General features: G+C 45.0%; 1 protein-coding gene across 13 annotated transcripts in view; it reads left to right on the top strand.

Annotated features, from left to right (window-relative positions):
* Window positions 1–15,389, top strand: part of LOC6725257 (voltage-dependent T-type calcium channel subunit alpha-1G) — an 81,876-nt gene extending 66,487 nt beyond the window's left edge. For 9 of the 13 annotated variants that reach the window (XM_039297510.2, XM_044923688.1, XM_044923686.1 and 6 more), the window contains 10 exons: window positions 1,322–1,487; window positions 4,048–4,203; window positions 4,820–5,002; window positions 5,202–5,492; window positions 5,568–5,729; window positions 5,811–7,168; window positions 7,474–7,666; window positions 7,725–7,874; window positions 9,534–11,450; window positions 11,515–15,389. In XM_039297510.2, the coding sequence (XP_039153444.1) occupies window positions 1,322–1,487; window positions 4,048–4,203; window positions 4,820–5,002; window positions 5,202–5,492; window positions 5,568–5,729; window positions 5,811–7,168; window positions 7,474–7,666; window positions 7,725–7,874; window positions 9,534–11,450; window positions 11,515–12,435 (5,497 nt within the window). In that variant the 3' untranslated portion in view covers window positions 12,436–15,389. The remainder of the gene's footprint in view (window positions 1–1,321; window positions 1,488–4,047; window positions 4,204–4,819; window positions 5,003–5,201; window positions 5,493–5,567; window positions 5,730–5,810; window positions 7,169–7,473; window positions 7,667–7,724; window positions 7,875–9,533; window positions 11,451–11,514) is intronic. The other 4 variants (XM_044923689.1, XM_039297515.2, XM_044923690.1 and 1 more) reach the window with 2 other exon arrangements.
* The last annotated feature ends 62 nt before the right edge of the window (window positions 15,390–15,451 follow it).

The following is a 15,451-nucleotide window of genomic DNA, read 5'->3' as shown; positions in this document are numbered from 1 at the left end:
CTTAGATTTCGATTTCGATACCAATTACGATTCTTGGTTTGGCATGCATGCGTTGACCGTTGCGATTACCGTTAGCTAACCGTTAGCGTTAGTGATAGCATTACCGTTGCCGTTACCATTACCGTTACGAGTTCCATAGCAAGCAGCGCGCATCCGCATGTCGTTAGGAGTGATCGTATATGGGAATGTCCATAAGCCCTATATGTTCATAAGATCGTTGTATATGTGTATGTATTTGTGTGATGTACATTGATGCACCAGGTAAGCATTTCGGTTCGAGTTTCTTGAGCTTCCAGCATGCAATATAATGTACATATTTGTATATACATATAAACGAGTGGAACTGTGTTTGCATCTAGCATCTCGAACACTTTGAATACACTCCTCGAACTCCTCGAAATACACACATACGCATTATTTGTACGCCTCTCACTCTCTTATTCGCTCTTTCTCTCTGTCTCGCTCGTGCTCTTCTTTATGTACTATATATGCCTCGATTTTGTCATCCACTTTGCTCAATGTCCTATGTTTAAGTATATACTTTTCTTTAGTCCATATGCTATTCTAGACTCTAAGTTGTATAGAACTCCACCCGAAAACCCTCTGAAAGGAGAACTCTCTCTGTCTCTGTCTCTCCCACTGTCACGCACACAGACACAGCGACACAAACACAAGCATTACCAATCAATCTCCCACTGTATTCTGGAACCAAAGTCCCCCCTTTTCACTCAGACCCTCCAGGCACACGTACCTCTTATACGTATATGCGAAACACATACAGATTCTCCCATAATCCGTAGAATTGCTTGGTCAGTTCAAGATGGCCTTCCAATGGACCTGAGACCAACTGCAAAAAAGAATCTTAAGCACAGCACACATTTCTAGAGATATATGTAAATATGCAAGCATTGAGGCCAGATCGATAACTACCCATCAACCACTGTATATAGACAGACAGAACTCACAAAAACAAGGTAGATAAGAGCAGAAGAATATCCAGACCAGCAGGAGAACAGATGAAAAGCCCTTTCTCTCTGTTTCTTTTTCTTCTTTGTAAGATCACAAGTATCCCCGAATAACACCCAAACCATATAATGTACAGGGACCACTAGATGAACCTACTACTCGTTTATATCCTTAGACATAAGAATCGCAACTATATATTATATAAATATATATATATACGAACCCAGCTCTCTCTCTATATCTATGAACCAGTTTAAATAGCCATTAATGAACTATAATAACAGACACACATCTATGACTCTATAAATAATACAAATGTATACGGTATATATAAAACATATATATAAACCTGCAGCATACTCGGCATGTATCTGTTTGGCGGTAAGTTTTGTAAATTTTTGGACGAATCCGGACTCGAACGCGAGTGCACGTGTCCCGAAATAATCAGCCGGCATCCGCAATGCGAGTGCGATCGCAAACACTTCAACAACATTTTGTGGGCCACAGTCACAGTATTCCAAGTAAGAACAATAAAACAGCAATATACTACCTACCCACCCACTTACCCACAACCCTGTTCCCCGAATACCCCTCCACCATCCAAAGCTGAACCACCCACAACCCCAAAGAAAACCCACGTTGAACAACAGCTACAACAATACCCATCAATACCAGTCTGAAATTCTTGTGATTATGATAAAGTATTTAACGAATTCCTACGTATAGCCACCAATGTTTCCCGTTCTTAGTTTCTGCTCTCTTTGCCCTCCTTGTTTGATTTATTTTACACTTAACCTGCTCCTAGTCTTTATCTAAGTACCCACCAGTTGGTAGTATTCCTTGAGTTCTCTCTTATTCAGCTTTGTTTTTGACCTTATTTTCGATTTCGTTTCGATTCCGATGCCAGCAATTGTAGTCGTAGAGCCTCCACATAACCAAACACCCACAAACGCTTTAACGCATAAACTCACGACCATTGGGTAGGATTTAACAACAAAGTTGATTTCGCAGTTGATTCATGTAAATATTGAATAGAGGACATTTATTTGAACTTTACAATCAATATGTGTGTATGTGCTTCCTCCTTGAAACTTTTCCTTTCGTCATGTTCTTTCATGTTCGGTATACAATTTTATTAGAGATGTCAGGCTTATTTCATAGTTCTTATTCTGATCAATAAGTAGTAAATTCACTTTATAAGATATTGGGAAATCTAGTAAATCAACCTAATAAGATAGCAATTTAATAATTTAGCCAAAAAATATTAAGGACTTTGTCCTAATAAATCGATATTTTTGGTAACTTTATCGAATACTCTGACATCTCTAGTATGCAAGTCCCCGTACGAACTGTACCAAAACAGAGGACCGTGGAAAGGACTCGCACTCGGCTCTCTCACATCTTCTCTTTGTTCTGTCTCTTTCTCCCTCTCGTTCCCCCTCTCTCGCTCACACACACATACGACATAAGCAAAAACCGTTTAGGCTGATGCTCCGAGTTTTGTTGCATGATTTTTGGGATCCTCACTTTGATTTGCCTTCGGCTTTTGGCTTTCGGCTTTATAATTGTATGCCAGACCAGAAGCAACTATCGATTGCGACCACACACGACCTTGCAGAGAACAGAATGAATCATTAACAGCCACACTCATACCAACTGTATATATTTGATTTAAGTCTTTTGTTTGTTCGATGGTTTGTTTGTTTGTTTGTTGGTTCGTTGGCTTGTTCAAACTGAAACGAAAGTTTTTATTTCTAAATTTGCTGCTGCTGCTGCCTTCCCCTCGATCTTTGCCTTTATATATCTCTTTCTTTCACTAGTCGATCCATTTTGGAATTTGTTGCTAAGCAAACTGTGTAAAAAGCGTTATTCATATATATATTTTAAAAGTTGCTTATGCGCAATACAAATGTACAGCCACAAAAGATTAGAAACAACAAGAAAACCAAAATTAAATTAATTCGCCTCCTATATAAACCGCATTCGTATTGTATAGCAAAAAAAAAAATTAACATATAACTGAAATGAAATAGAAAACCCATTGGCACTTTGTGTACAAAGCAAGAACAGAATGGTGGAAAAACCATTAACAATTACCAACTTTTTACAAATTCCTATATGCAAGAGTTTTGTGCGCTTTTTTTGCTCTTTGATGTAATCTAAGAGCCTTTGCTGCTTCTCTTAAATTATTTGCTTTTGGCTTTGCTTATAGCGTGCTTATACTTTTGTTTTCAACTTGGTTATTATTTAGTTTTGCCTTCTGTTTTTTAAGTATGCCACACCACGAATTATTGTTTAAAGGAAATCAGTTTGAGCAGCTTCTTAACGGGCTGTCCACGATGATTTTAAGATAAGCTAATGCCACTGCTTGATCTCCCTGAAGACCCCATCTATATCTTTCCTCAAACTATCTCACGTTATAAGGCTTCACCATTATCCTGGGTGTTCCTGGTTATCTCAAAACTAAAATATCTAAAAACAATTAGGTCACCCAAGGAACACTCTGGATAGATATATTTGTCTGCGTTTTAAGTTATTACAACTCATTTGTTGCCCCTAAATTGCAGGATATTTTTCAGTTTTACGCTTTAGTTAATGTATGTGCCTGATTTTCCGCCAAAATGACCAAGCTGCTAGTGTTCGATGCTCATCCATGGCATATAGGAGCATATAAGTATGTCAATCTGTACTTATGTGAACCTATATATATGCTATGAATACGATAACACTGTTTGCCGTTTTGATACCGCTCTATATCTGTCTGTCTTTTGTCTAATCTTTGACATTTTTGCCATTCGTTTTCCATTCGTATTTCGTATACTAATTACTTCCTTACTTACTTACGTTCTTATCGGTATTTCGTTCTTTTTCTTTCGCTTCTTACGATATATATCCGATATGTGTATCACAACATATATATCCATGCGTATGTATGTTAAATCTGCACCACGTTTGCTGCCCGCCACTGCAACTGCCACCGATCAACAACTACAACTCTACAACTCCAACTCCAATCAAACTCCAACAACAATCAACAACAAATCACCAAAAAAAAAAAAAAAAAAAAAACAATGTTTTTAGATACTGACGCAAGAGGATTGGAACGTCGTCCTGTTCAACGGAATGGAAAAGACAAGTCATTGGGCCGCATTGTACTTTGTGGCACTAATGACGTTCGGCAATTATGTGCTATTTAATTTATTGGTGGCCATTTTGGTTGAGGGATTCAGTTCAGAGGTAGAGTTTTGCCAACAACATTCCCTTGTCCCAAAAACCCGAAAAAAATGAAGCCCTGGCTTTTTCGAAAAGATCTTTGGATCCTCTTTGATTGGCTTAAAAAAAAAAGTATACCTTCTACGAAAATACGCATGCGACGCTTCAAATTTTGATAATGTAAATGATTTGATAATTATCCAATTGTAATTATGAGTTCCTTTGGCATATGCAACTGACGACTTGATAATACTGCAACAGTTAAAGGTACTTGAATACAAATATGCATTATTATTCCTTTCCTTTTACTTTCTTACGTAACGATTACCTGGTTTTTAAAACTGCTTGATCAGCTTAGGAAAACCCAATTCATAATATGAAGCATCGTGTGCGTCGCGACCCCAATCCCACTGGCCCGTGCCTCCATTTCCTGCCCCAATCTCCATCGGCTGTAATCCGCCGGAAGTACCAGCCGATCCAGGCAACCATCGAGCAAGTGGGTCAAAGTAAAAAAGAATAAAAAGCGACTGACCCGCTGAGCTAGCGACCTCGAAGACCCAATGCCACCACCCCGAAACCCATGCCGAAATCCCCCGCCGGTTGACGAGAAAGTCTAATTTTGAAATTTTGATTCCCTCAGCGAAATGAACGTCGCGAGCGCGAACAGCGCGAGTTGGTTAAGAAACTGCGTGAGGAGACGCTGGCCGAGAACTACAGCGATGGTATGTACGATGAGTCGCGGAGCGAGGCGGACTCCTCGACCACCAACGATAGTTACTACGAGGTGCGCAACCGCTGGCGATCGGCGGAGGATGTGCGCAAGGTAAGTGAGCTCGAGCGGTGCAAGGATCAAGGTCCTTGGCCAGGATCCCCGAATGACCACCAGGTGTGATTGAGTCAAACAAAAAAAAAAAATAAGCCAAAAGAAAAATAGAGTGTATGATAGGTGCATGCTGCATGCGAGTGTATGTCTGTTTGTTTGAGTGGCACGAGTTGAATCCACGGTTCGTAATCCCCCGCAGCTACAGGACTCCGCGGAGCTGATCATCGAGGCCAAGAGCAACATGCACCGCCAGCGCCTGCTGCAGCCCACCCACGACTACCAGATCAACGAGCTGCCCGCCTCGTCTGCCGCCCCTTCCGCCTCTGGCACCTCTGGCGCCTCCGCACCTGGCGAGCGGGAGAGGGACAGGGACAGAGACAGAGATAGGGAGCGAGACAGAGATAGGGACAGGGAGCGGGACAGAGAGGCGGGCGGCGGCGGCAAGGAGGAGGGGGCGCAGCATGCCAAGCCGCGCGGCGGCCTCAAAAAGGTAAGAACACCACATGGAGCAAGCCTCGCAGACAGACATGAACACTTGACACCACCTGCACCCCGTCGCACACAGACATACTCCATCAAGGAGCGGCGCAGCGAGGCGCCACGCCTCTCCAAAATCCGGCTCGCCCGGGATCCGCCCATCATCACGACAACGGCGGCCACGCCGCAGGACTCGCCCAGCACCACCTTGGAGCCGGGCATGAGCTTCCGCCAGTGGGGCGACATGGAGGTGAGTGCGAACAATATTTTAATCCGAAGTGGATCTCCTGCTAGACTTTAGCTATACTCAATCCATTACTACCATCCGCAGCCACCCAGTCCGCCCTCTCCGTCGCTTTTGCGACCGCCGAACATCTTTACCGGCGGACAACGGAGTCTGGACGAGGGCATACCCTCCATCGATCTCATACCGCCCTCGCCGGTGCTCTCCCACAAGCCCCTGAACATCCTCAATGCCAGCCAGCTGGGCGTGGGCATGGGAGGCGGTGTCCCTAGCACCGCAGGCAGTTCGGGCAGCATGCACAGCGTGATCATCGACGACATTTCGAAAAGCTCCAGCTCAACGGCGGCGGCTACGCCCATTTATGTGCCCACCATCTCGTCCACAGCGGACGCGCAGAGCCAGAGTCACAGTCTCAACGATGTAAGTGTGGGCTCCAGTCCAGGAGGCGAGATTCCCGCAACGGGAATGGGCAGGAATGCCAACACGGGAGCCTCGACCAGTGGCAGTTCGTCCAGCGAGCGCCTGCCCTTGGCTCCACCTCCTCAGCATGGGAGTTTTAAGCAGCGCTTACGGCGCGGTAGCTCCAAAAAGCGACGTGCCTCCGCTTTGGCCCTGGCCACAGACGACAATCCGGCTCGAAGGACTGTGGATAATCAGGCTCGCAGGACCCAGGACGAGGAGGAAGAACAGCAGCAGCTGAACAATGGCGGTGATAACAGCTGTTTGCTGAGAAACAGCAGCGCTGTGGTCAGTGGTTCCTCCTCCGGCACCAAGGAGACCAATCGCCTCAGTCCACAAAACTCCATACGAAGGTTATCCAATACACTGAGTATAGGCAGCGGACCGGTGGGCAGTCGTCGGGCATCGGCTTGCATTTTCAACTCGCAGGTCTATCAGAATCTAAATCAACCGCCCAAACTGCGTCCAGGCTCCGGGCAACGAAGGATGAGCTCCATCGAACTTGCGTTCAGCAAGACTTCGCACCTGAATCTGCACAACCTGGAGGCCAACCGCAAGTCGCTCTCGTACACGAACTCGAAGATGGACCTGGACAAGTGGAACAAGTCGTACGGCAATCTCAACGAGCCGGACAACATGCTGCAACAGTACATGGAAGCGCGGGACAAGCGCAAGAACTCCATCAGCCACTACAACCTGAAGAAGCGGCTCGAGGAGAAGGAGCTGCAGCAGCTGCAGCAGCTCCACCAGCAACAGCTGCTCCAGCAACGGCAGGACTCCTTCTCCTCGACCACCCAGCAGCAGCAGCTGCAGCAGCACCGCTTGTCCAAGGATCAGCAGCAGCTGGCGATGCAGCCACATTCCATGGTGCCAGGAGGCGGCGAGCGCTACTCCAAGCTCAAGATGCTCATCGAGCAGCTGACGCCCAAGCACTTTACCACCGAGCGCGAGGACTACTCGCTCTACATATTCCCAGAGGACAACAGGTGAGTAGATAGATGGGGGTAAACTATTCCAAAATCTATATGTTTATCAAATTTGCAATGCATATTGTTATTCTATTTATTGTTTTGTGGGTTGATCACGAAAACAATCAATCATTTTAGCTCTTGACAGTCCTCATTCAATTGGCAACTTCTTGAATGGGGGAAAAGCAACTTTTAAATCAACTTTCATTCTCCACATAACTATCTGTTTTCCGTACTCTTTTCACCGAGCGGAAAATTCAATTTCAACTTTGTCTGCGAGTTCCATTTCACGTATTTGCATTTCGACGCCCTCCGTTTTGCAGGTTCCGGCAAATCTGTACGTGGTTTGTCAACCAAAAGTGGTTCGACAACGTGGTCCTGCTGTTCATCGCGCTCAACTGCATCACCCTGGCCATGGAAAGACCAAACATCCCTCCAAGCAGCACCGAAAGATTGTTCCTGGCAACAGCCAATTACGTGTTCACCGTCGTCTTTACCGTCGAAATGTTTATCAAGGTCAGTAGGATGCAATATGTGCAATATGTACTTACATATATTTCTGATTGAACAACAGGTGGTGGCAACGGGAATGTTTTACGGCCACGACGCCTACTTTACGTCCGGCTGGAATATCATGGACGGATCTTTGGTTACCATTTCCATAATTGATTTGTTAATGTCCCTGATTAGCGAATCGAGTCCGAGGATATTTGGGATTTTAAGGGTAAGTACGGGCTCGCGGCCCTTGGAAACTTTGCTATCCGAAAGCAGCAGCAGTAGCCAGCAGTCCTCAGTCGACCAGAAAACCAGACAACCAGTAAAACAAGCCAATCTCAAGCGATTACCAACAAGCAGACCAAGATCAACCAGAACAGCTATTACCAAGAACCACGCCCAGAACCGACCACGCCCATTTACTTGGCTGCTGGGCTGCGCACTCGGATCAAAAAAAAACTACCGCTAAATCGCTAATCGCAATTTATAGCTAAAGCTAATGCTAATGCTAATGCTCGAAATCCCCAATCAAAATCGCTCGCTATATCGCCTCGAACACATAGCTCTGTCTCTGTTTCTCTGCTGATTGGCTATCTCTGTCTTTTTATGTGCTCTTCTTTTTCTTGCGCACACCCACACACTTACACACACACACCTGCAAAACTAAAATCACATACATACACATACATACATGATCCAAAATTCTTCAATGAAACATTATCTGAAATCTTTTCAATTTTGAGTTCATTTTCTACTTACACACATCTCGTGTCTATCTCTATATAAAAAATTGTGTATATAATATACTTATATATATATATTGTATTTCTATGAAAACTTCAGGTAAATTTCCGCTGCTATATGCGTTAATCAGCAAAAGAAATCCAATTTGTTTTCACCATTTATTATGTGTGTGTAGAACCCACTTCCCGAAATATAACTTTTAAAAGTATTTCCCCAAAAAAAAAACCAAAGAAAACAAAAATTCCAGTAATCTGTTGACTCGCCTTCATTGAGTTTCGTATTGTACATACTTGATTGTTACTTACCTTACCTATCGACAACCTCCAAGTGATAGGGTTATGACACTTGAAATTAATAACAAAAACGCTCTCTAAGTCTTTTTCTCCGCTTTCGGTTCTCTTCGAGTTACCTATTCATTAAGTTAATTCATGTGGTCAGTAGTAGTGTCAGTTGGTAGTGTCATACCCCTATTTCAAAGAAAGCCACCATTTGAGCTGTTCTCCACTTCCATTCCACCACTCCAATCGAAACGAAACGAATCGAATCGAACAACATCTCCATCTAGCTATAATTATAATTACAAACGCCCCATCTCGTTGTATTATTACAGATAACCCATTCCCATCGCCTTGCTTTGTTGTTCAAGCAGTGTTGGCATTTATATATTATTTTTGGGGCATAACTGCCGCGATTTGTGTGACATTTTCCATAATAATTCCATTAGTTACAGCACACCAGTGGTTTTAGTTTGTACAACTTAAAAATTGCATACCATTCAAGTAAAAAAAGTAATAAATTAACTTGGCAATTATGAAAATGCACTATTTAGTAGGTTGCTTCTTATATTATATTTTGATTGAGTGTAAGTTTTAACTGTGGCCATTACACTGGTGTGCTTTGTTGCTGTTTCCTTATTTGTTGGCTTCATCCTGAGTAAATATGTATATTCTACATGGTTTTCATGCTTTTACTACATGTGTGGCGCCACCTGGCGTCCGCTGGCTGAAGCCAGCGAAGCAAGCAGTGTCTCGCGAGAGGCGCCGCCGATAAACAAGTGTAGCCGATGCACCAACCACAACCACTGTTCTCTTCTCGTCCTTTTCCGTCTGTTCTGTTCTCGCCCCGGAAACAAATGTCCTTGCAGGTGTTTCGACTACTCCGATCCTTGCGGCCGCTGCGGGTGATCAACCGAGCCCCGGGTCTGAAACTAGTCGTGCAAACGCTCTTATCGTCCCTGCGTCCCATCGGCAACATCGTGCTGATCTGCTGCACCTTCTTCATCATCTTCGGCATCCTGGGCGTTCAGCTCTTCAAGGGCACCTTCTACTACTGCGAGGGAGAGAACATCAAGGGCGTGCGGAATGCGGACGAGTGCCGCCGGATTCCCGGCAACGTGTGGACCAACCGCAAGTACAACTTCGACGATCTGGGCAAGGCCCTGATGTCCCTATTCGTCCTGAGTTCCCGCGACGGCTGGGTGAACATCATGTACACCGGCCTCGATGCGGTGGGCGTCGACCAGCAGCCCATCGTGAACTACAACGAGTGGCGTCTCCTGTACTTCATCGCCTTCATCCTGTTGGTGGGCTTCTTCGTGCTGAACATGTTCGTCGGCGTGGTGGTGGAGAACTTCCATCGGTGTCGCGAGGAGCAGGAGAAGGAGGAGAAGATCCGGCGGGCGGCGAAGAGGGCTCTACAGATGGAGAAGAAGCGTCGCCGGATGCACGAGCCACCTTACTACACCAACTACTCACCCACCCGGATGTTCGTGCACAATGTGGTGACCTCCAAGTACTTTGACCTAGCCATTGCCGCCGTCATCGGCCTCAACGTGGTCACCATGGCCATGGAGTACTACAAGATGCCATCTGGACTCAAGTACGCACTGAAGATCTTCAACTACTTCTTCACGGCGGTGTTCATCCTGGAGGCCAACATGAAACTGGTAGCCCTGGGCTGGAAGCTGTATCTCAAGGATCGCTGGAACCAGCTAGACGTGGGCATTGTCCTGCTCTCGATAGTGGGAATTGTGCTGGAGGAGCTGGAGACGAACACGCACCAGATCATACCCATCAATCCGACGATCATACGGGTGATGAGGGTACTGCGGATTGCCAGAGTGCTGAAACTCCTGAAGATGGCCAATGGCATAAGGGCCCTCCTGGACACCGTGATGCAGGCCCTGCCCCAGGTGGGCAACCTGGGACTACTGTTTTTCCTGCTATTCTTCATATTCGCGGCATTGGGCGTGGAGCTTTTCGGGCGACTCGAGTGCTCCGACGAGATTCCCTGTCAGGGATTGGGCGAGCACGCGCACTTCGCCAACTTTGGCATGGCTTTCCTCACATTGTTTCGCGTAGCGACTGGCGACAATTGGAACGGCATCATGAAGGATACGCTGAGGGATAATTGCGATGACGCGGCCGATTGCGTTCGCAATTGCTGCGTCAGCTCAGTTATTGCTCCCATATTCTTTGTGATATTCGTGCTAATGGCGCAATTCGTGTTAGTGAACGTCGTCGTGGCTGTACTGATGAAACACCTCGAGGAGAGCCACAAGCAAATGGAGGACGAGCTCGACATGGAGGTGGAGCTCGAGCGCGAGCTGGTGCGCGAGCAGGAGTTCGCCCAAGAGCAAAAGCTGTGCCAGCAGCTGGCGGAGGCGCAATCGAAGGCGGCCGCTCCCCCGCGCCCCCTCGCCAAGGTCAAGTCGCTGCCGAAGAACTTCATCTACAGCACACCCTCGCTGGACAAGAAGTTCCCAGCGGTTTCGGGCGTAAACAATCCCAGCCTGACCAGCTCGGCGGCCACCAATCTCAACCAGGTGGCGACGGCGGGAAGTGGGGGTGCGGCACCGGGAGCGGTACCGGCCGGATCGGGAGCTGGACCACGGAGGCAGACCGTCCAGTACTTCCAGCAGCCGCCACAGTCCATGCTCGGCGGCCTTAGTCTGGCCGAGATGGGCGGCACGCTGACGCCTCAGGCACTCGGTGCCCGATTGGGCGAACCCTTCGGCGGCGGAGGAGGAAGCAAATCTGGGCCACGACGCCAATCCTACTGGGTAACTTAAAAAGTTCATTTTCGAAAATTGCATTGAATTTAATTTTTTTTTCCCATAAAAACAGCAGATTAATCCAATCCGTAAGCGCGGCGTGCTGTCCAAGGAGCGCTCACTGGACGAGCAGGCCATCCGTCGACGGAATCTGGAGGCCAAGCGCACCAGCTGCGACTCGCTCCCATGGGGCGGAGATGCCCTCGACTGCCGTAGGGGCACGATCTTCGAGAGCCTCGAGTCCGATGGGGGAGGAGTAGGGGGTGGTGGTAGTGGCGGCGGTGGTGGTGGACTAGGAGGAGGAGTTTCCTACGATTTACGGAGTGTACGCAGCGCGGATGTCGGCCATTCGGAGACGGATGGGGATGTGTCCCTGTCAGTGGTTAGTGCGCTGGTGCCCTCCGTAACGACGCCACTGCCCCCACCCCTGTCCTTGCCCATTGTCACGCCCACGTCGACGCCCACGCCCCTGCAATTGCCAATGCCATTGACAATGCCAATGCCCATGCCGATGGCACATCCTCCACCACGGAGACCCTTTGGATGGTCGCAGTCCGTGGACCAAGGATGTATGCGGAGCAACCTGCTCCTCTCCGTTCCCAGATCCATGCCGCCGCGGAGTCGCAGTGGCAGCACCAAGCAACTGTTCAAACAACAGGCCCTGGACGAGGATGCCGACATGGATGAGAACTCGCTGCTTCTGCCAACAGCAGCTGGAGGTGGCTCTGGACCCGGATCGGTGTCAGTCATAGCCTCGAGTTCGCTGGATCTGCCAGATCAGAGCGGCAGCTCCAAGCAGATCCTTCCAGACATCGCACTGGGGGTCAGTAAGTCCGACTCCTCGGACATCCTGCGCATCATCAGCGAGCGGAGGCGCATGGATCAGCGGGAGCAGAGGGAGCCAGAGCAGGATCAGGACAACGAGGCGGAGGACAGGGACAGCGACTACAAGGAGCTGCTCCTGGTCAAGTCGCCCCAATCCTCCATGGACTAAATGCACACACACAAACACTCTCTAGATCGTTACAAGTAGTTATCTCTAAATAGGGCCAGGCTTACAACAATAATGATTACTACTGTAGAGCTGACTAACAAGGATAATAGCTAGGATAACAGTTAAGATATCCCTTGATTTCGAAACCTCTAAGTTGGTCCACCTGCAAGCGAAGGAGCTTACTTTCAACCTCTAGAACTCTATATACATTTACATATATTCTCCATAATTCGAAAACCTGGCCGCCATTAAAGAATACTTTAGGGAATTTTCTAAACACTATAACTATAGCATTAGGCTTTAGGCATAAAGATCGAAGAGTGTGGTGAGAAAACAGAGGTAATGATTATTCGATAGTTAATATACTATAGAGGATGCAGGTCAAGTGGCAAATGGCACACTCTCAGCCGTAAATATGGATGAAAAGCAGTAAAATAGAATTGAAAGCAAAGTTAAGTAAACCATGAAATAAAAAGTAAATTACAGCTAGTAAGCAAAATTGTCAACTGTTTTTAGTGCAATCCTACGGTTTTCATAACTTTAACAAGCAAAACTTATAAGAAGAACTCAAAACTAATAGATCGCCAGAGATCGGTGGAGATGAGTAGCTAAGTTTCAAGTTGATTAGAGTGTTTCCGTTTAAATGTAGCTGTCGAAAACGAAGATACATGACCCCGACGAGGGTGATGGATTATATACAAGTGTTATATGCGATTTACATATATACAGTTATATTACATATACAGTTACTTATAGGGGATACTGCATTCGAAACAAAAATGATGGAAATTTGTGAACAAAGAATCATCAACTCTGTGATTAGCTCTTAAAGTTTAAACGTTTATATGAGAAGCCGTGCAGACACCAAAACCAAAAACAAAACAAAACCAAACACAAACACCTGCGATCTGTATATAGAAGGCCTGTATGTAAACATATGTATTCGAGTGTATTTTACGTAGCTAAGCCAAGGGACATGAAACTAACGGAATGATACCGAACAGAGCCATCTGAGCGATAAGCATTGATAAGCAATAGAGAAATGTAGCTCTTAAGATCGTACCTAACCTACAAACCTATAAAAGAATAAAGCTGCGTTGTTCCAGGGTGTAAAACGGATACGGAAAAGGGGAAAACCATTAAAAGGAAACACATAAGAACCTTGTGCAAACGAATTTACTTAGGTACTTAAACACACACACACACAACCACACACCAACAAAAAACCCCAAACAAATAGCTCGTACGATCTGGTCGACAATCTTCGCTAAATCTAAATACCCTTTCCATGTCTGACGCTCTATCCCCTCCCAGAGGCTTCCAGAACTTCTAGATCCCGCCCCCGGAAAAACAAGCAGACATCCGAAATACAGTGCCAACGCAGTAAGGGTATTCAAGATGTTTTTTTTTTATAAAAAATAATATAACTCAAAGCTATCCAGTAGTAAAGGCAAAGATGGCAGCAGGAACTACAAGAGGAACTTTAAAAAGTAGCATTTATAAAGGAAGAAAGAAAAACCAAGAGAAACGTAGTAGAAATTTAAAGATTAATGTTTAATGACTATATATAGTGTATATATGGAACTATCAACGAATTACAATAGAGTATCAAGATATTTCTTCAGAAGGCATAACTAGAACAAGACAAAGGAGCGAGGAACCGAGAAGAACACTAACTTAACACTGTCAATTTTTCAACATGGTCTAAGCTAATTTTTCAAGGAAAACCAATGATCTAAGATTGAAAACAATTTTACACTCTTTGTACACACTGTAAAAAACGATGTGAAGGAGCTCTCCAGTTTAGATAAACTTTAAAATCAAACTTAGCAAACGATTCGGGCAAAAGCGAGGAGAAGAAGAAGCAACAAATTTAATTATACGATAATTTCATCTGTGCCTTTCTCTACGAATATATATACATTTATACATATATATATATATATAGCAAATGTATCAGATACTGTCTCTATCTCTTTCTACGCTCCCACTCCCTCTCTCGCACACAAACACACACAATGAATATGCCCTACTCACCACACCACACACACCTACACAGACACCAAGCAAGCAGTGCGAAATGTAACGGTGATGGCAAGCAGTGCCTCGCGTAGCTGAAAATGCAACTCAGAAAACTATTTACGAGGCAGGAAGAAGGAATAATAACGAAAAACCAAAGTAATTACTTAAGCCTACTTATAAATGAAAAATTAAAACCGAAAATACAAAAATCCAAAATGAACGTAAAAATACAAATTAAATTAAAGAAAAGCATGATGTTTATAGGTTAATGCGCTAGTAGTTTTGAACTTTTTTTTTGTAATTTTTTAACGTAGCCGCTTTGAAGTAAACCAAATGAAACTATATACGTTTTTGGTTTTAGTTGTGTGTGTCTGTTTTTTTGTGCGAAGCGTAATTCAACTATAAAGAGCGTTTCTTCTTGTTGATTAATAATTAGGTAAACTGCTACAAAACACATAAGTTAATTAAAGAAAAACGAAAGCATAAAGAAAACCGAAAGTAACCGGAAAACCAAGCAAAATTAGAAAAAGAGAGTTAAATTTAAAATTATAGCCATAACGGCCAACGAAATGCAAACTAAGCAAATTTGCTTTTAGCTCCATGCAGGTACAAGAGGAATTCCCAAAAACCATTGATTCTTTGCAAACTAAAATAAGCCGATTAAATGTGAAATTGTTTAAGAAGGCCATAAGAAACTAAGCACTATCCCCTGCTGCAAGGCCACGAACCGAAACTCTGTTAGACAAATAGCCAAAAGCCAAGTTGTAATCATTTCGTTGCGTGACCTTTGCGTATAATTTGAATGGTTCGATTGGTTCCACTAGATACGTACATATATACTGAGAACACATACTATGTAAAGCAGCGAAACAAAACCAAAAAAAAAAACCTAAGAAAACGAGCATTATAAATTAAAGAGAATTTGAAAAGAATTTATCCCCCTAGTTATTTTGGGATGAAGTTGGCTCCTAACGAACTTCCCCCACAAAAATCT

The sequence above is a fragment of the Drosophila simulans genome, chromosome X (assembly GCF_016746395.2).
Source record: "Drosophila simulans strain w501 chromosome X, Prin_Dsim_3.1, whole genome shotgun sequence".
In the NCBI taxonomy this organism is placed as follows: domain Eukaryota; kingdom Metazoa; phylum Arthropoda; class Insecta; order Diptera; family Drosophilidae; genus Drosophila; species Drosophila simulans.
Note: the sequence above shows the minus strand (reverse complement) of the source record. Positions and strands in the feature narration are given on the sequence as shown.